Source organism: Osmerus eperlanus, chromosome 16 (assembly GCF_963692335.1).
Source record: "Osmerus eperlanus chromosome 16, fOsmEpe2.1, whole genome shotgun sequence".
Classification (NCBI taxonomy): Eukaryota; Metazoa; Chordata; class Actinopteri; order Osmeriformes; family Osmeridae; genus Osmerus; species Osmerus eperlanus.
The window spans coordinates 4,337,423-4,357,683 of record NC_085033.1 but is presented as its reverse complement, the minus strand read 5'-3'; the positions used below and the strand labels follow the sequence as shown (position 1 = coordinate 4,357,683).

Here is a 20,261-nt window from a genome sequence, read left to right as displayed (position 1 = left end):
TTCCTGACTGGAGAAGGGGGGGGGGGGGGGGGGCTCACTCCAGTCACATGGCCAAGGCACGTCGATTAAGTAAAAAACAAATGATAGGAAGTCTGAAGGAGCAGCAGGAGATCCTGGGGGGGGGGGGGGGGGCTTAAGGACTCTGCCTCTCATCCCTCAGGGAGCAGAGTAATGGTTTTTGCATATTTGTGTTGCGCTGAGCCACGCTTGACTCCAATTCATAACACAGCTTCAGAAATGATTTATCTTCCAAACCCTCCTCCCTCTCCATGTGCACCATTGAGATTTTGTTCCACAAGAACAAACCTCCTGGTGTCTCGAATCTTACATTCCACAGCGTCCCCCTGTGCGTTCACCTCTCAAGCAGGGTTTTCTTACATAACATCAAGGTCCTGACATCCTGTTTTGCTTCATCCCAGCTCATATACTTTGGAGCTCCTACAATGACCCTGGAGATTTGGGCTGGACATACTGTAAAGCAAACATCCCTAGCTGTCAGCTCACCAGTTGACTGTTGAATAAGTGAGCAGCCGGTACCCGGAGTCCATTGAGATACCAGACTTCCCCGTGTATTGCTCAGCATGCTCATTCATGAAGGCTTTTGTGTTCAGTGATATTAGCAAAAACATAGTAGAGTCAGGAAAATGGGCTGTGATTGATTTAGAGGGTGGAGAAGTGGAGTTAAAAGATCTATCCAATAATGTATTAGAATTTCATAGGAACAGTTTACAAGTTAATTCAGAGTTACATAATCACAAAATCAACAGATGCAGTCAAACTACGGATCCAAGGCAGTAAAATGTAAAATGTGGACAAAATACTTGAGCTCCCCGGTGCCTGGAAAATTCCAGTGCGTTGCCAGTAAGTCAGTCTACAGACAAACTAAGGGACTTTTTTTTAACATAGGTAAATGAACTCCCCACTCTTATTTGTTATGTTCTGTGTAAAACTAAACATTATTTTATATTCGGGAAATATAAGGATATGTGCAAAATCTGTCATATATTGTGATAGGTTAGTCACAAATCTTGCTTGCTAATGATAGAATATCACAGAATTTATCCACGGAAAGAAATGGAATGTTTACACATTCTGAGCACCCCACACAGTCCACATACTTGCATCCAAAGGTGTGAACATTGTGTAATGGCTAGTTCCATGAGGTGCCAGACCTCATGGAAGTGAGGTCTGGCTCCCTGAGTCAGACAGTGCAGACAGTTCTGAGCACCCCACACAGGAACTCCCACCCAGCTCATGACCTCTAGCCGCCCACACTGGAGCATCAACAACTGAACTCTCTCCAGACATTCTACATAAATTATGTTTGTTACAGTGTATGTTTATATTTATATCTTTAATATATGACTTATTGCAGCTAGTGCTACCATTGTGTGAAGTTGCTTTTGTTTGCCATCTATGTGCCAATGTAGATATATAGCCGCAAAAAAGCAGATTGAAAGAGTCATCAAGTTTCATTCACATTTTGGGAAAAGGTGAACATTATTTATTGAGTACCCTCAGTGTGAGCAGAAGTCCTTGGCTATCACGGAGATGTTTGTAGAGGGCTAATTGGGCCCTCAGGGAGCAGGAAGAGATGTTTTTTCTCTGTAAAGGATTAAAATCGTCTACTGTCTGCCATGACTCTGTTGTAATCACTGTGTATCGGGCTCTACATGCCCTCTGTACTGTAAGTGTTGTTGAGTCCCTGCCAGCTCAATGCAGGTGTTTCACTTCACAAGCTCTCATTAAAGATGCAGACATGCTCACACGGCACCAGGCCCCTGTACAAACACACCACTGGACACAGTCCCCTTAGTCACTAAAGACATATTCAAAACACACTCACTGTGCTCGAAGATCGTTGCTGGTAAAACCTTGTTACTGAATGTCAGGAGCCATCTTATATCAAGATAATAGTATAGTCTACAGTATATTATTTCTGACACTCTTTTTCTTAGTCACTTAGTCTGTCTGTGTGCCTGTCTTGTCTTGGCTTCCGCAATCTAAATATATAGTGTAAACATCAAAATAGAAATTCCTTTCCATTGTAATTCCAGTAATATTGTCAGGAATTATCAGCCTTTGGTCATATTACTTTAGAAGTGCAGGTATCATGGAATTCCACTGGCCATAATACTGTACATTTAAAACCCTCAATAAATTCCTACCGTACTACGCCATGCAGCGACACACCTCCATAATTCCACCAGAGACTATGTAGTTGTCTGTGTGTTATGGACGTTTGGCAGTGTACAGTAGATGGATGTGGAGGTGTAATGTGCATGTTACGTAAGAGACAACTGTTTTTACCATTGATGACAGTTTAATAACAGGGTTCCGTCCCTCAGGTGGAGCCGGGCCAGGAATGAGAGGCTTTGCCATCAAAGAAATGAGGGATGAGAGGGGATAGGGAAAGAGATAAGGTACCATAACTCTCTTTCCTAGTGGTAGGCCCAAGTAGTCTTTGGGCCCATGAAGCAGATTCCAAAATATCCTAAATATAATGTGCATTCCACATAACTTGCATATTGATCTGTACATCACCTGGATATTGACAGTGTCACATCTTTTCAGTCACTTAATCATGTCAGCAGACCTGTTGTTAGATATCAGTCATTGGATATCCAGATGTCTCACACACAGTGCAGCAACCGCAGAGTTGAACTGGCTGGCGTGAGATGTTAGGTGTTGCGGCTCTGATGAGCCCAGCAGACGTTCCAATCCTCTGTCCAAACACAGCGCTGCAGTGAAGCGTGGGTGATGGGTGCCTCAAGAGAATTACGTTCTGGGATAGAAGGAGAGAAATTGAGGAGAACTCCTCTCGCTGGCTTCTCCTTAACCCTTAGCTGAAACCCGAGAGCTATCTTCACTCATCAGCGACCAGTGGTTCTTGTCATCTGTCCTGACACACACACACACACACACACACACACACACACACACACACGTGTACATCCTTGGACACACGAGATCTAGCATCTAAACAGTTAGAGTATGTGAACAGGAAATCCTATAATTGTGAAACTGCATGAAAGAGCACATGTGGTTTTAGTGCACACAAACATGCATGTCATCAAAAACAATGCAAAAACATCACTGTGTCTGAATAGATACAAGAACAGAGAGGCAATGCACATGACAGGTTATGTCAATTCACCGTTTCATAAAAAGGCCACGGACACACGTTTCTTAGATTATACTTTGACATCTTTACAAAGTTCCAGGCATGGCTTATATATTTCGGAAAAGAACGTTTATCAAGGAAAATAACAGGCAGCAATAAAAAAAGAGCCACAAATAAAAAGTGACTGACTTTTTGAGTGCTGAACGTTCCAAACTAGCGGAGCAAAAGCCAATGAAACCAGCCTTTAAAAAGAAAGAAATATCGGCTCAAATCCAAACAGACAAAAGTTAGGGATGAAAACCCCTGATCTGTCCTTCCTGTGGGACGCAGAGCGGTAACTCTGTGTGATGACTGGGACTGTGGCGTGTTCTATGCCATGTGGTTGTTGTTGTTGTAGAACGTACAGAAGGTGAAACCCTGTGAACTTTTGGCTGTTCTGGAGAGCTGTTCACCAAATAAAGGCGAAAAGGTGAGAACGTATCCTTTCTGTTTAACCCTATGATACTCTAAGCCAAGGAATGAAGACACCTATTAGGGTGTCCACAGTGCACAGAGCAGAGGCCGGCTAACTTCGGGTCTAAAAACAGTTCCACCCACAGTTGAACTCACTAGTAAACATTTGACTCAGACCCGAATCCTTTGACTGTTCCAGATACCTCAAGAAATACGATATGTGTGGTTAGAGTCATAACCACATCATACACCATAATCTAAAACAACCCTTCCTTTTAGATCCTCTTGTCCGGAAAATGTGTTGTGGTTGACAGAAAGATTTGTTGAATGATTTTTTGATTTCCATTGTTCTGTGTCTGTTTAGAATGTCTATACATTTAATTATTTAATCATCCTTTATTGCAGTGTGCGTGTGTGTGTGTGTGTGGATGAGAAAGCGAGAGAGAGTGAGTGTAACAGAGAAAGAACCCCATGTGGTTGGATCATTGAATAACTAAGACAGACTTCTCTGACAGACTGGCAGGGTCACAGGGTTGAACTTGACATTGCTGGCACCAGTCAGTCAATCAATTAACAACATGCCGCTGAATGCTAATTTAGGAGAGGTTTAAAGATTGATTTGTCAGTTGTGAGTTTCAGAATCATCAGGTCATTTCTATGTAATTACAATGTGTTTGAATGGATCTTTTACATTTCTCTCTAAGTCAGTGGTTCTCAATTCTGGTCCTTAACGACCTGTTAATTTGAATCAGGTGTGTTGGAGCAGGGAAATATCTAAAACATTCAGGGCAGGGGGTCCCGAGGACCAGGATTGAGAACCACTGCTAAGTAACATCAAATGTGACATTTGTGAAGTCTGCAAGGAACAGAAAATTGGCCTTTGGTTTAGAACCAGAGGTTGGGTTAATAATGCAACTCCATAAAGGACAGTTAAGGGGCCTAAAAGTACTGACTTAGGTCACTACTGCCACCTAGTGAGGAGTCTGCAAAACAGCAGCATATGTGTACCAGCACTAATCAAGATGTTTCCACCATGATGGTGAAAGGGAATGGCGCCTATGGAGCTTGGGCCTCCCAGAAAGCTTTGTGGATGTAGGCCACTTTATCCACGGCATGCAGACAGGATTCTTGAGCATTCTGCTTCGATTTGGCCTGCTTCCATGAGAAGAGTCACAATTTAGAGGCGGCCAACCAGATTTCCTCAAATCACAACAGAGATGCACAACATAAAAAATTAATAAGGCTATTGTTCATAACCAGTAGGGTGGATACAATGTCATCATGGCTTGTATCTGACACAGCCTAGGTGTTGGCTTACAGAGGTAATGGTGGATGTGGGTTCCTTGTCCATGGCCTGCAGTGACATACAGTCTCTCACCAATGATGTGCTCAATGCCTAATGACAGTCCGATGTTGTTTATTAGACTTAGAGAGCAATATAAAACGCATGACATTAGCATTGACATTCCACCTGTCACCCATATCGGGGTAGGATTCCTCCAAATGTTCAAAATGTTTCTTGTACTGCAGGGGTATACAAAAGCGCATCAAATCCTGACTGGTGCGGTGATACGCAGCCCGTGTCGCATGAGTCACGAAGGCAGAGATGGCACGATGTAAACAGGAGGCGGGTTTGCTATGCCTAACTTGTCGGTTCTCTGCCTATTAAACCCCGAGTTTGTGAGCCACGACATTGCTTGTCGATTGTCATTGGACAGTTGAATTGTCGATTAAACGGCGAGGCGCGGCGCTGCCTCGCAATTATCGCGGCTGCGTAAAAAAAAGATTAATCTGTCAGAGGCGAATTTGGCTCGGGATGAGGCACTGACGTCCATCTAAGCATAACGAACGATTTGAAAAGATGATTATTGCATAGAGCATTTATCAAACCGATGCTCCGTGATAGCAGGTGGTGCTGGTAGCCTCGCTTACATCGCGCAGGATCTGGACCTTGGCGCTGTTGCTTATTTCCTGCCGCTTCAGAACTGGACAGCGACAGTAACTGGTTTGCTTGGACATTGAAAACGCCAAGGGAACCTTGAGAAAGGGTAATGCCAAATTCTAATAGATTATGTTAAAGACGATTTCTTCGTTTGTATCTAATTATTACTATATTGCCTTTAGGCACCACTGTATTCTAAGCGACACAAATCATTTCAACCTCATACACGTAGCCTGTAGGCTGTAAATTCGAACGCAAGGATTTAGAGATGTATATATAGACCTGGGTTGTAACAAGGATTTGCACTACAAATGCCCTTGAAAATAATGGTGTGTTGGTGTGTGTGCTGGCGGTAGTGGCAAGCAAACTGCGCAATAGTCTGTCCTTCTCGCTCTCAACATTTTTCTCTCCTCAGTCAATTCGACCCTTGCTTGGCTCGGGGCAATGCGCGGCTAGATGACTTCACAACATCTACAAGTACGGTAGCCTGGACAATATAGCACCGCATCCCCCCCGATCTCCATTCTTTGATCTCGAGTCCCCAGTCTGCAGACACCATGGGTAACCGTGGAATGGAGGACCTCATCCCGATGGTCAACAAGCTCCAGGATGCTTTCAGTACCATTGGTCAGAGCTGCAATCTTGATCTGCCTCAAATCGCAGTGGTTGGCGGACAGAGCGCTGGCAAGAGCTCTGTGCTCGAGAACTTTGTAGGCAGGTAAGTGAGCAACGCATAATTGACCACCATAAATAGATAATCCTTGTTTGTAAGCCTAAGGGCTGTCGTGGCACGTGTCAGTTCGTCCACAGTTGTAGACCATTTATTACTCATTTGATTATGTTCGGTTTTGCTATGATGACGCGCACAGTTCGGTGTCCCCATTCTACTCTCATTCGCCGGTGTAGTCACCATCTTATTTTTAACACACTTTTAACGTATGTATGACAGGGGAGCCGGTATTTGGGTTACAGCAACCCCTACGGGTAGCCCATTCACGCTCACATCAACCCCTGAAATGTCAATTTTCGTGATTAAATGTTTAGGTAGGCCTATCTAGGTATATGAGGTTTACACAGGACTCCATTATTATTTCAAAACTATACTGCAGAAGTAGAATTGCAAAACAATAGGCTTACTCCCATATGGACTAGCACATAATTTAAATGTCAGATATATATCCTTTGAAATGCATTAAGTTTTGTGAAACGACTAGGTGTGTACATTTGATTTCATATTTACAGATGTTGTGCATTTACTGCTGTAACATGATGTATGTAATCTACAGTTCCTTGAGATGTTTATTTAAAAAAAAAGTATAGCAAGAAAGTTAAGAAATCAGTAGATTTAAGATCATGAAGTTAAACATCATCCATCCATAACCTGTTCTGTAGATTAACCTACCGTATGTAAGGAGACACATCCTCTTTCGTGGGTGCACTGGGGAGGGTATCCCTGGTATCTATAGTTACAGATTGATGCACAGACTCAGTCAGCATCATCAGTCAGGGACCTGTCACCCCAGAGACCTGCGATGCTGAGTAATGACCCATCTGTCTAGAGCGGCCCCCACAGAGCTGAATAGCCATCTTTTTGGGGGGGAAACCCTGGAGGCCTCTGGATCAATATATGTTAATCTAGAGCTGTTTCAATTTGGCTGTTAATATTAGCCAAGCTGTGAGGTGTGGCAGAGAGCCTGAATGTATGAATTGATGTAAAAGTACACATTAGGAACACACACACACATCACTGCAGTAAGATATGTATAGATCAAGGTCGTGGTTTGTAAATTATACTCCTTGTCCTGTCATAACACACCATTTAATTTGGACCTTTCATACATGAGGTCAATCAGATGTGCACATTAAAAAGCATCAGTATCAGGTATGTCAGACATTTGGTGTGTCCTAGTGGCCAAGTAGCAAAATCTACTCATGAGATGCATTACATGAAAGGTGATGAAGTGATATCAGGTCTGGAGAGTGTAATAGCAAAGGCATGTCATTTGATTGTTTGGAAGCACAATTATTTGTACATCCCAGAAGCAAGTTAGCAAGTGGCATCTTCATTAAAATGTCATAGCCATCGCAACCTCCATTTTCATATCCAGTTAAACCCCTCCTCCTCACTGTGTCCTGATTGGCTGTCTTTCCTCAGGGATTTCCTGCCCCGTGGCTCTGGGATTGTCACCCGTAGGCCCCTCGTCCTGCAGCTCATCAGCGCCAATGCAGGTGAATACACACACATACCCATACATACACACACACACACACATTCTTTTCCATAGAGATCAACATGGCTCTGTTGCTGTATCTTTCCAGAATGGGCCGAGTTCCTACACTGCAAAGGGAAGAAGTTCACAGACTTTGACGAGGTTCGCCAGGAGATTGAGGCGGAGACCGACCGCATCACCGGAGCCAACAAGGGCATCTCTCCGGTCCCTATCAACCTGCGTGTTTACTCTCCACACGGTGAGACAGCTCCCCTCCGCTGACTGTCCCCAATGACTATCAGTCGAACATTCTCACATCCCTATCGGATCTCTATCTACACCAAACTGCTACTACCAGGAGCCACACGTGTCTACTGGTGCCCGTGCCGTTCCGGATTAAACACAACACTCCCGAGCTGGTAGATGAGTTCGCTCATTCAGTGGAGCTGTGTGCCCCTTCTGTCTCCCTCGCTGCAGTGCTGAACCTCACCCTGATCGACCTGCCCGGCATCACCAAGGTGCCAGTGGGCGACCAGCCGGTGGACATCGAGCAGCAGATCAGGGACATGATCATGCAGTTCATCTGCAGGGAGAGCTGCCTGATCCTGGCCGTCACCCCGGCCAACAGCGACCTGGCCAACTCGGACGCCCTCAAACTGGCCAAAGATGTGGACCCCCAGGGTGAGTGAAAAAACCCTGGACTATAAACACAAGCCTATACAGCATACACCTGTATATGCATCGTCTGTGGTTAATTTGTTTTACGTTCATCTTTGCAAGTGAACCACCGTAATGGAACAATGTAGGTGTATGAGCCACTGGGAGTGATGTCCCATAGAAAAATAGACATGAGGAGATATGGTTAGTTATTTGGGTTAGCCTTAAAGCTTTGGTGTCAACCTTATTAGCCTCAGGTCCTGACCCCTCACTTCCCCACCCCTCACCTCCTGCCTCTCTCCCCTCCCCAGGCCAGAGGACCATTGGGGTGATCACAAAGCTGGACCTGATGGACGAGGGCACGGATGCCCGGGAGATTCTGGAGAACAAGCTGCTACCTCTTCGTCGAGGTGGGAGTCGCACAGCCTCACGCCTTCTCTGTCTCTTCTTTCTCTCTCTTTCTCCCTTTATATCGCTTTCCATCGCTCTCTTCCTCTGTCTTTCCCTCTCTTTCTCTCTCTCGTTTCTCTTTGTACTTCTCTTCTCTCTGTATTTTTCTCTTCAGCTGTCTGTGCACTCCCTCTATCTCACCCCCGCTCTCTCAGTCACAGACCCTATCATCAATGTCCCAATATGTCCTCAATATACAATATTGGAGTTAATCTCCTCGGTGTTATCCTTTTAATTCCCCCCCTACCCCTCTCTCTGTCTCTCCCTCGGGTGGGCGGCTCTCAGGTTACATCGGCGTGGTGAACCGCAGTCAGAAGGACATTGATGGACGGAAGGACATCAAAGCAGCCCTGGCAGCTGAGAGGAAGTTCTTCCTGTCTCACCCGTCCTACAGGCACATGGCTGACGGCATGGGGACCCCTCGCCTGCAGAAAATACTCAACCAGGTAGGGGGCCGCTCTCTCAGTGCACTGAACCAGTCACCTCTTCATATCTGTCTATACTCAATGGTAGAGTACATCTCCTTTTTAGGATGCATGCCAAAATGTTGACACAATGTTCTAACTGTCTTTAGTTTATTGTATCCTAGAACAAAGAATTCCACCCTCCCCCCCCCCTCCTTTGGATGATGCAACCTTTCAATGCAACAAAAAACTCAAAGCCTTAATCTTCTTAGCAATGTCAAATTGATGTATTTTGCTGGTGCGCGTGGCCTTTCCATAGCAACTGACCAACCACATCCGAGACACCCTGCCGGCGTTCCGCAGCAAGCTGCAGACCCAGCTCCTGGCTCTGGACAAGGAGGCCGAGGAATACCGCCACTTCCGCCCAGACGACCCCTCCCGCAAGACCAAGGCCCTTCTGCAGTGAGTAGGCCGGCCCACATTCATCAACAGGCAAGTCCCCAGAACTAAACTCCCTTTGTTGCGATGGCTCTGCTTGTGTGCCGCTGCAGGATGGTGCAGCAGTTCTCCGTGGACTTTGAGAAGAGGATCGAGGGCTCAGGAGACCAGGTGGACACGGTGGAGCTGTCCGGTGGAGCCAAGATCAACCGCATCTTCCACGAGCGCTTCCCCTTTGAGCTGGTCAAGGTGATTCCGTCACAGCGCTCTCCTCACCACACTGGCCTCTCTCGCTCTCTTGTGGTTTTTTCCTCTTCTCAGTCTTTCTCTCACTCAAAAGGGTCTCACTCTTTTGCTCTCTCTCTCTTATCTCTGTTTTATTTTCTCTCTTTGCGCTTTCTCTCCTTCTCTTTTTTCTTCCTTTTTCCTCTCTGTCTTTCTCTCTCCTCTCTCATACTCCCCCTCTCCCTCTCAGATGGAGTGTGATGAGAAAGAGATGCGTCGGGAAATCAGTTACGCCATTAAGAACATCCATGGTATCAGGTGGGTGTTTACTGGCACTAACCTCCACATCCACACACACACACACACACTTCCCTTCCCCTGTGTCGGCCATCTTGTCTTCACTGCTGTCCTCTTCCCTGACTCTCCAGGACTGGCCTGTTCACTCCAGACATGGCCTTCGAGGCCATAGTGAAGAAGCAGATAGTGAAACTGAAGAAGCCCTGCATCCAGTGTGTAGATATGGTCATCCAGGAGCTCATCAATACTGTTCGCCAGTGCACCAACAAGGTAAACACATTATTATACAATACAATATCCAATCCAATAAATATATAATATAATATATAATATAATATAAAATATTATAATATAATATACTATATTATATTAAACATGGCATCATATGGTGTCTTTCAAGAGTGTTTTTTATTTCTGGGGAAATGATGGATGGATGGATGGATGTTGTGTTGCAGATAGACGAGGAGTAACACGCACAGTAACTGTTTCGTTTTTTTTGTTGCTTTCCAGCTGGAGTCATTCCCCAGGCTGCGAGAGGAAACCGAGAGAATTGTGACCTCTCACATCCGAGACAGAGAGAGCAGGGCCAAGGACCAGGTAACATACACACACACATACTCATACACACTTGCATACACTCAAGCATACACACACACACTCTCTCGTGGACTGTAAATGTGTGTATATATGAATCACTTAAATGTGTTACTGTGTGTCCTTTCCATGACAGGTTTTGTTGCTGATTGATGTCCAGCTTTCCTACATCAATACCAACCATGAAGACTTCATTGGCTTTGCTAAGTAAATGTCTAATGGCTTTCCAGTATGGTACTCATCATAATGTACTAATTTTTCACTTATGCAAAGTGCAGTAGAACCACATAGGAGGTAGCGAAAATTGCTTCAGCCATTTAGAACCACACATTCATACTGTATAGACACCTTTCATTTTCTTAACCTCTTTTTCACTGACTACTCTCTCTTTCTCTAACTCGGTGTCTCGCTCAATTTACCCATGCCTGCCTGGCTACTCATCTCTCCACGTTCCCCATCTTCTCTCTTCCTCACCGTCTCCCACACATGCTCTCCTCCACAGTGCTCAGCAGAGGAGCAGCCAGACCAACAAGCAGAGTTCAGCAACAAACCAGGTGAGCCACTCTTCCTGTTTCACACTCAGGGGAGGGAGAAGGTTGGGCACAAACAATTAGGGGCACTGAGGGCTACTGGTTGTTCTACTAAGAAGCGATAGGGCTACTGAATAGAACCAGATATGGTGACTGCGCTGCATTAATTGGTCTGCTATTTATTTGTAGACACACACATGTAGAGACACACACCTAGGGTTTTAATTTTTTATTTTGCACGTTGTACCCTTTTCGAGTTAATTTGTGTGCATATTGTTTGTTCGTTGTTATTTCAGTTCAATTCATGTTTGTAAGTTTTTTTGAATTTCATTATTATTTATTTTTTAAAACCTTATTTATTTATTTATTTATTTTTTACATCATCAATGTGTTGAGACATCTCCCTCTGTTTAAACCCCTTTTATGTCACCAAGGTGCCCCCATGCATTTCATCCCAATCCCTTAGTGAGATTCTGAGCTGCCCTGTAGTGGGCGTCTGGTGGTAAGTATTCCTTACTGGGGGGTTTGTCTTTAGGGTTGGTTGCCTGCAGTTACACTTTTTGCCCATAGTGTGGTGCTCTATTGTGCCATTTGCGTGTTCTGCTTTTTTTTCCACATCTCTGGCTTCTATTGAGGAATGCAAACATGATCTCAACTAACCGCTGCAGCTTTTAGCTAGCTGCGTACGGCACAAATTTGAGTCCCGAGGTTGTATCAGACGTGGTGCCTGTGTGCATAATGGTACCCAGCCCCTAGGTGTTTTAATGCCTCACTTCCTTCCTGTTCTAGGCCTCCTCTCCTCCTGCCTCAGGCCTGATAGTAAGAGACCAGTTTAAGTTGTACCACTGCAGAAGGCCCTTTGACCATAGGGGGTTACCTGCTAGATTTAGCCAAAAATCTTAGATTTGTTTGACAAACAATACAATCCTCTCTTTTTTTGGTAACCCCCCTTAGTGAATCTTGGGCTGTCCAAAAACACTTAACAAATGAATCACCTAACTCTATGCCACTGGCTTGTGTGTGTAAATGGTTGATACACCTAACAAAGTTAACTTGTAGCACTTCTCTCTGGGGTATGGTGGGTTTGAGCTGTAAGCACCTAACACACAGGTCACCTAACACCGTATCAGACTTGTGCTTGTGGCTGTCAGCACAGTGCCTTGTGTGAGCCCACACTGCCACTCAGTGACATGTTCAGGGTCTGGTTTGTTCACAATGAAACACACACTCACACAGTAACTTGGAGTTTGGCACCCTTCATCGCATTTTTTATTGTCAGCCATCAATGATTTGTGATCGATAAGACTTGTGAACTTGAATGAAATGGTTTGATGAGGTGCTGAACACTCCGGTGGAATGGAACACTCCTGTCTATACTCTCCCCAGTGCCTCCTCCTTCTTTGCATAGTGCTGCTATTGTGTTCACAACTGACCTTTGCCCTTTTCCATCCCCCATCCCCCCTCACCCCCACCCCCACATCCTAGGTCATCCGCAAGGGCTGGCTGACCATCAGCAACATCAGCATCATCAAGGGAGGAGCCAAGGAGTACTGGTTTGTGCTGACTGCCGAGAGCCTGTCCTGGTTCAAAGATGACGAGGTGAGGACCGCCCACCGTTTACAGAATGTACCCAGTCCTCGTTAGGCATATGTTGCTGAGACATGTGACCAGAAACTGATAGATTGCAGCTGGTTATGGGTTTATAAATTCCAAGGCTAAACATTCATTGGTGCAATCGTTCAGTGTTGGGCATCGTATCATCCATACCCGCTTAGCTTCTGAGTCATAGCGTCTGAGTCTTGTCCCCTGATTGGTTGGCTTTTGGTGTTTCCACTCTCAAGGAGGTAACATTGGTTCTTTATTGGTCAGATGTTGTGTCCATTATAACTTGACGGGCTGGTGTCTGTCTGCCTGTCTGTGCCTGCTGTACAGGTTCCAGGAAGTTCTGCACAGCAAGTGTAGACAGGCAGACACACGGCAACTCCCTCAGACAATCCGGTCAGCCGCTGGTCAGTGGTTGACATCACACAAATCATGGGTTAATTGTAATCTGTGCACATTCTGGTGTAAGAATGTTTTTTGTGCTACCTTTCTACTTTGTCTTCTACTGAAGTTCCCTTCTTTTCTTTACTTTTTTTCCCCTCTCCACATCTCCTTTCTCATTCCTGGGGTTTGGCAATGTGGTTCTGTTTCCACAATTGGGACATTTCCAAATCCCACACCAACATCCCTACATATTCTCATGCAGGGGGTACACAAAAGAATAGTTCATCCCAGTATTTTGTGTTAATTATTCTGAATGGTCCCTTAGTATTGATGAGGATTGGTATAAATCTTCGATACCCTCATAAACATTTCTGCACTTCAGCTTGTACATTTCATACACACACATACTAATTAGAATGTGCACACACACGCATATAAAATGACCCAAATGTAATGTACACACACACAGGCCAATTGACGTGACACGCAAGCGCACACACACTTATGAATACCATGGAACCACAAGTTCCTCTCTTTTTCATGGTGCATTTGGAAGCAGAATTATTCAGAGTAAAATCACAGGTTTTCACTTCCATACAGCCATAAGCCTCCACTGATTTGCTGAGGAGAAACACTCCGTTAAATGGCAGGGCTCTTTCTCCTATTTTAAAACCAACTTGATTACATGAACTATAGCTCAGAATTTGAATCCAAAACTACAGATTCTAATATCATCTTAATTTTTGTTCAAGATTTACTCCACTACCAGTCTTTCGATTTACTGTCAGCATCATCACTGTTACTAGACTAGAACTCTGCCAAACACCCCCAAACATTTAGTGACCTGAGTTTACACTTTATAATAGCTGTTTTTATTACACTAATTCTAAACTATTATTCTTGCCAGCCCCTTGCCTTGTGTTGGACACTAATGTTGGACACAATCACCATTTTCTCAGTATTTCCTGTGTTCTTCCAGTCAAGCAAAAGATCACACAAAAAAGCATCTGATTAGTTGAAATATGAGTTGATTGATTGGCTGCTTGTCCGTTACTCCTCCCTCTCCATGGTAGACCACCACATCTTTATCCCAGCTCCAGACCAACACTCGCACATAGCTGTTGCACAATACATTTTACGAGATTACTTTTACAAGACACACAGGATAGAAATTAAACAAAACACGCTTTTTTTCACAGCAATTTCAAAGTCTACAGTTAGTGTCGACAGTCGTAGATATACAAGTTTATTCCACAAAATGCTTTTGTAATGTGTTTGAAAGTACATCATTAGGAGATATGGAAAAGAGATATTAGATTGCTTTGAGACCACTGAAAACCAAAACAGACACAGTGAAACATTTCGAAGAACCAGTGACCACACATCAAACCATATGTGAGCCCTTTCCAGAGCAGCCCCAAAGAGAAGAGCTTCCATGCTCAGTCTAACCAATGTGCAGACTACTGTACACTAGTATGACAATGAACAGGTAGTCTGAACACTGGGTGGACGGAGCCGGAGTCGGTGGGAGTCCGGCCTGGTGGGGACTCAACCGTTCCTGAGTAGGTGCCTTACAGGGTTGCGGTCTGCACCCTCCCTTCTTTCTTCTTCTCCATTTTGGCATCAAGGAGTTGGAATCTCCCTCTCATCTCAAACCCCCCCAAAACTGGGTTTTGTCTTGTCCGCTTTGGCTCTTTTGGTGCTCTCTGTTGCTTGTTTGCTTTGTTTATTTGTTTGTTGATTCGGGTCCCGCTCCCCTCGCGCTCCTCGCTGGTCAGGCCGGCCATGTAGAGTATCCAGCTTTGACGTGGCACATTCGCTCAGACGACCGGGACAGACTGCCTGCACGTTCAGGGAGGGGATATTACAAAAAAGAGGGAAAGAGAGAGAGAGAGAGCGAAAGAAGGAGTGTGAGAGAGGAGGGAAAGAGTGAGAGAGAGGAAGAGGGAGGGACACATGTGACCATATATGGGATGAAGTGACCCCATGGGGGAACAGAACCCAAAAAGGTCTACAACGTTACTTCTTCTTTCTCTCTTTCACCCCATTCTTTCGTTTTTGATCCTAGCGAGACTACCAAAAGCTCTCCGGGGACATCCGAGCAGAGATGATCGGAGGATAGGAGCGCCACTTTTGCAAATCCATCTTGTGTTTCTTTCTTCAGCTCTCCCTCGCGTTCTCCAAACCTCCCTTTCCATAAGTTCCTTCCCTCCCTCCCTGCTTCTCTGTGTCTGCGTGCTGTTAAGCAGTACCAGATGTTGAGTCTTAACGCCAAGCTGTCATTTAATCTCTCCCTCTCTCGCTCCCCGCTCGCTCTCTCTCCCAAAAATCAGGCAGGAAGTGGGCCCCTCTGGAATGGAAAGAAAAAATATTGAAGAAATAAAGAGGGGGAGGGATAAAAGAGAGAAAGAGAGAGAGAGAGAGGGAAGAGAGATGGAAGGTGGGATGGAGAGATGGAGAGAAGCGTTTTATTTGATTTTTTTATTCCCCTCTTCAACTCCTTGTAGGCGCACTTCAAATCTATCATGCGTTCACTGCGCCATACGAGCAACCTCCTTTGTTGCTGCACTCAGAGCCGGTTTTACACATACCTCTCTAGTCTCTGGACATCTGTGGTTCCCCTTTCCTCACCGTACCCTGAACGTTTCCTCCTGCTCCATCCCCCCGCCCCCCCCCCCACCCCCCCTCCTTCTTACTAACTCACCGTGGCCAACGACTATGTCTTGACCCACACAGTAATGACTTCCACATGTGGGATCTCTCCCTTTCCACTCTACCTCCCTCCCCCTCCCTCCCTCGCCCACCCTCCGTCTACCTCCCACTCTCGTTCCTCCCCTCATTCCTCCTCCCATCTCCCCCTCCTTGCTCCCCCTCTTCCCCTATATGTGTTCCCCTAGTTATCGATATTTATTTCCCTTCATCATCACGCCAGGCGCTCTTGTAAACAAACCAACAAAGCTAACTCATGGTTGATATCATGGCTAAGCCATTTGAGTACGTTCTATCTAGAGAATGTTTTACCTTGCAACCCAGTGCCCCTCCTCATGCTTCTTGGCCACTCTTGCTCTCTCTCTCTCTGCCTCTCAGGAGAAGGAGAAGAAATACATGCTCCCTCTCGACAACCTGAAGGTCCGCGACATTGAGAAGAGCTTCATGTCCAGCAAGCACATCTTTTGCATTTTCAACACTGAGTCGAGGTTAGTTAAACTGACCTAACCTAATTTAACCATAAACAACCATTTCTACAACCGCTAGGTGTATACCACACACAACTTGCTGTCGTAGTGTTGTAGCAACCACTGCTATCTCCACGATTACTAATTTCTGTCAATTACTATATTCATTATAAACAGTAGAGGGAGACAGAAACCACTTATGCTGGTGGTTGTACATGTCTGTTTGTGAGTGTAGACATGCTAAACAACCCAATGTGTCCCTCTGAGTGACTTGAAAGTAGTTTAACACTGTTGTCTGTGCTGGGGTTGGTCAGGAACGTGTACAAGGACAATCGCTCCTTGGAGTTGGCCTGTGATACACAGGATGAGGTCGACAGCTGGAAGTCCTCCCTTCTGCGTGCGGGAGTTTACCCCGAGAAGATTGCTACCGTAAGTCCTTTTCACTTCCTGATACGTCATCAAAATATGTCACCTACTGCCACCCCCTGTCCCCTTTCCTCTTTTCATACAAGATATTACTTACACATCATTGCTCACTTTTATTTTGGGAGCTCTTGGGTGGTCCCTATGGTGGACGGTGGGTGGGGGATGGGACCCCTTATAGCGTGAAACCCCCCAAGTTGGAATCTTTCTTACCTCAGCTCACGCTCCCATTGGCTCCTTCTTTCTCCTGCTATCCCTGTCCGCTGTGACCTCTGCGTTGTGTCTCCCCTCTCGTCCTCGGCCCTCCAGGTGGACACTGAGAGCACCACCACCACGGAGAACTTCTCCATGGACCCCCAGCTGGAGCGGAAGGTGGAGACCATCCGTAACCTGGTGGACTCCTACATGGCCATCGTCAACAAGTGCATTCGTGACCTCATGCCCAAGACCATTATGCACCTCATGATCATTAATGTGAGTGGTGACGGTGGCGCTGGTGTCATCATGTCCGACGCATTAGTATCGCGCACACGACATGGACACTGACATACACAGCATATGTAAGTTTTACAGGAAGAGGTAAAGTAACAAGAGTCAGATATGGAGTTCTAAACATGTAGCAAAAACAAAAAAAGGTTACAAAGCACTTTTTCAGCTGTTGCGATACCATCCTCCACCACTAGGTGAAGGACTTCATCAACGCAGAGCTGCTGGCCCAGCTGTACTCGGCCGGGGACCAGAATGCCCTGATGGACGAGTCCCAGGAGACGGCCCAGAGGAGGGATGAGGTGCTGCGGACCCACCATTCCCTGAAGGAGGCCCTGGCCATCATAGGAGACATCTCCACCACCACCATCTCCACGCCACTGCCCCCGCCCGTGGACAACTCCTGGTGTCCCTCAGCAGCCGGCCGCAAGTGAGCCTGATCTCTCTCACATCCGCGGGGGCGTTCAGGTGTTGCTTCCACGGTATCTGTTCTGTTTCGGAATGGCAATTCACGAAAGAACTGAAAACGCCCCGTTTCCCCTTCTCCAGGTCTCCCCCGGCCAGCCCGACCGCTCCGAGGAGGATGTCGTCGGGCCAGCGTCCCGCTGCTCGAGGGGCCCCACTCCCTCCCAACCGCCCAGGGCCCCTGGGCCCCTTCAACAACACCGCTGACAGCCCCCAGGTTCCCAGCCGCCCCAACCGTGCTCCTCCCAGCATCCCGAGGTGAGTCCTTTCCAGATGGACGTGCAGAATGGTCAAGACGCACACTGTTCTAGGTTTTACTTTAAGATTAAACCAGAACAACATCTGGTAAAGTCTTAGAGCGAAACCTCTTAGACCTTCCAAAATAGGTTCCCTTTTTTCTCCTTTGCTGACGTTGTCTCTCTCGTTCTCTTTAACTCTTCACGTACAGCGTATTATTCTCGGCCCTCTATGAATGCTAACCACCTCTTTTTCTTCTCCCCCCTCTTTTCATCTGTCACCTCTCCTCCTCTCCTTCTCTGCCCCTCCTTGTTTGTTTGTTTAAACTGCTACTCATCCTCCCCCCCTAGTCGGCGACCCCCACCCTCTCCAACAAGACAAGCTCCCCCATAATCGTCCATTGGGGTCCTTTCTTGTGAGCTTTGCCCTCCCTCTCTGTCCCTCACCCCTGCCCCCCATATCGAATATACTCTACCCCCTAGTCCCTTAATGTAGACACTGAGCCCCTTTGCCCCCTGACCACTGTCCCCCCTCCCAGCCAGGTGATGACGTCCACGTGTCTATGTACAGTATGGTGCTTGTCTTGTGGTGTATCTTTATGTGCGCTTGTGCTCGCCTGTGACCCAGGATTGCTTAGCAAATCCAGTTCTGAGTACCAGCCCTGCCCCCCCGCCATTGTTTCCTGCCCCCCCTCCCCCTTTACACTAACCTTGACCCAACCTGCTTCTTCATATCTCTCAGCAGTGGCACTGCCCTACACTATTCCAAAATGCAGCATGGCACATAGGCTGCTTTTATTGCATGTTTGTGTGTGTGTGCGTGTGTGTATGTGTGTGTGTCTGTGTGTGTGTGTGGGGGGGGGGGGTGACTAATTTGCCTATAAGTAGGCTACGTTTGTTTTAGTATATTACATATATTATACAACGCCCCATATGTGTGTTATTGACTTGATGTTCAATTAGCAATGAAAGGTTTGTGTTAGAATGTGTGTGTTGGTGGGCGGGTGTGTGTGTAATATATACAGTATAATTATACATATATATGATATGTGTATGGGTGAGTGTGTGCTGACACATGTGCATGTATCGTCTGTCTGCACGTTGTTGACGTTTCTATTGTGTTTCTTTTCATGGTCAAAGCTGTTAATAAATCATGACCCTTGAGAGTAATTTGATGTAGGATTTTTGTGAGTTTCTGTGTGTAGTAACAGCCATATGCACATAACAAGACTGGGAAGCACCTTCAGTATGTCTTTAAGAAGAAATGCATTTCAATGCATTTATAATGCATTTTATCATATGTGGATGCCTGTGCTGTGTCACTGGTCAAGTTGCAAATCTCTCACTCTTAAGCTCAAACTCACACTCGCTAACTGGACAGAAATGCTCCGGCCACCTCAAGAAAAGGAGAATTTTGATCTTGCTTCTAACATGGCAGGATACAAATGTCTCTTTGTGTGAGAAACATTGTAAGAAGTCCACATAACTTTTTCCTCAGGTTGGATGCATATCACAAGCCATTTCTTTCCAATCTATAACCCCCTGCCCTCCACCACTTCTGAGCTATGGGTCCAGTCAGCCTATGTGTCTGAGCTTAAGGTGGTTTCGTCAGTGTAAAGTGCTCTCTGTCAGTTTGTTCATGTGTATGTGAGCCTGTCCTCTATTGAAACACTGTTCTGCTGTATGTAGATATTAATAAGGAGGTATAACTATTGACTATAATGACCTCACTAAGATCTAGTGCTTATTGTTCTCTATGTCTCTATTGATACACTCTCTTCTCTAAATTAGACTGCCTTATTGGCATGGATACGTATTGCCAAAGCTAACTATAGAAAGAGTCATACAGTGTCATGCAACATACATGTTTCCTAGTTATATGATGAGATTGTCTAAGGAGGACATAGATATTACTTTGAATTGGGGGAAATTAATCAATTGTAACTTGCTGTGTATCTGTATCTCTCTCAAATAAACTTTATTTACTCTCCCTCATTCTTTGTTCATGGTTTCTCTTGATATTTGTTTTAGTCACAGGCACATTGAGTACTTTTTCACTGAAACTGGAACTACACATTTCGACCAGAAGATGGGGCTAGTGACATATCACTCACTGTCTTTTAGACTTATTTCGGTAGGAAGCCAAATTACCATACTAAAATGAT

At 45.7% G+C, this 20,261-nt stretch overlaps 1 protein-coding gene across 2 annotated transcripts; it reads left to right on the top strand.

Moving 5' to 3' along the window:
- Nucleotides 1–5,321: 5,321 nt before the first annotated feature.
- Nucleotides 5,322–20,091, top strand: dnm3b (dynamin 3b). Of its 2 annotated transcripts, none has more exons than XM_062480862.1 (21): nucleotides 5,322–5,625; nucleotides 5,935–6,237; nucleotides 7,675–7,748; nucleotides 7,839–7,988; nucleotides 8,207–8,410; nucleotides 8,698–8,796; nucleotides 9,122–9,282; nucleotides 9,560–9,702; nucleotides 9,792–9,927; nucleotides 10,154–10,221; nucleotides 10,332–10,470; nucleotides 10,711–10,797; nucleotides 10,931–11,001; nucleotides 11,297–11,348; nucleotides 12,810–12,923; nucleotides 16,398–16,507; nucleotides 16,801–16,915; nucleotides 17,219–17,383; nucleotides 17,593–17,825; nucleotides 17,945–18,118; nucleotides 18,448–20,091. In XM_062480862.1, the coding sequence occupies exons 2-21, from the start codon at nucleotides 6,077–6,079 to the stop codon at nucleotides 18,488–18,490; spliced, it is 2,499 nt and encodes an 832-aa protein (XP_062336846.1). In that variant the 5' UTR covers nucleotides 5,322–5,625; nucleotides 5,935–6,076; the 3' UTR covers nucleotides 18,491–20,091. The 2 variants fall into 2 exon arrangements, with proteins under 2 accessions (XP_062336846.1, XP_062336845.1); XM_062480861.1 differs by having other exon boundaries at nucleotides 17,942–18,118.
- The last annotated feature ends 170 nt before the right edge of the window (nucleotides 20,092–20,261 follow it).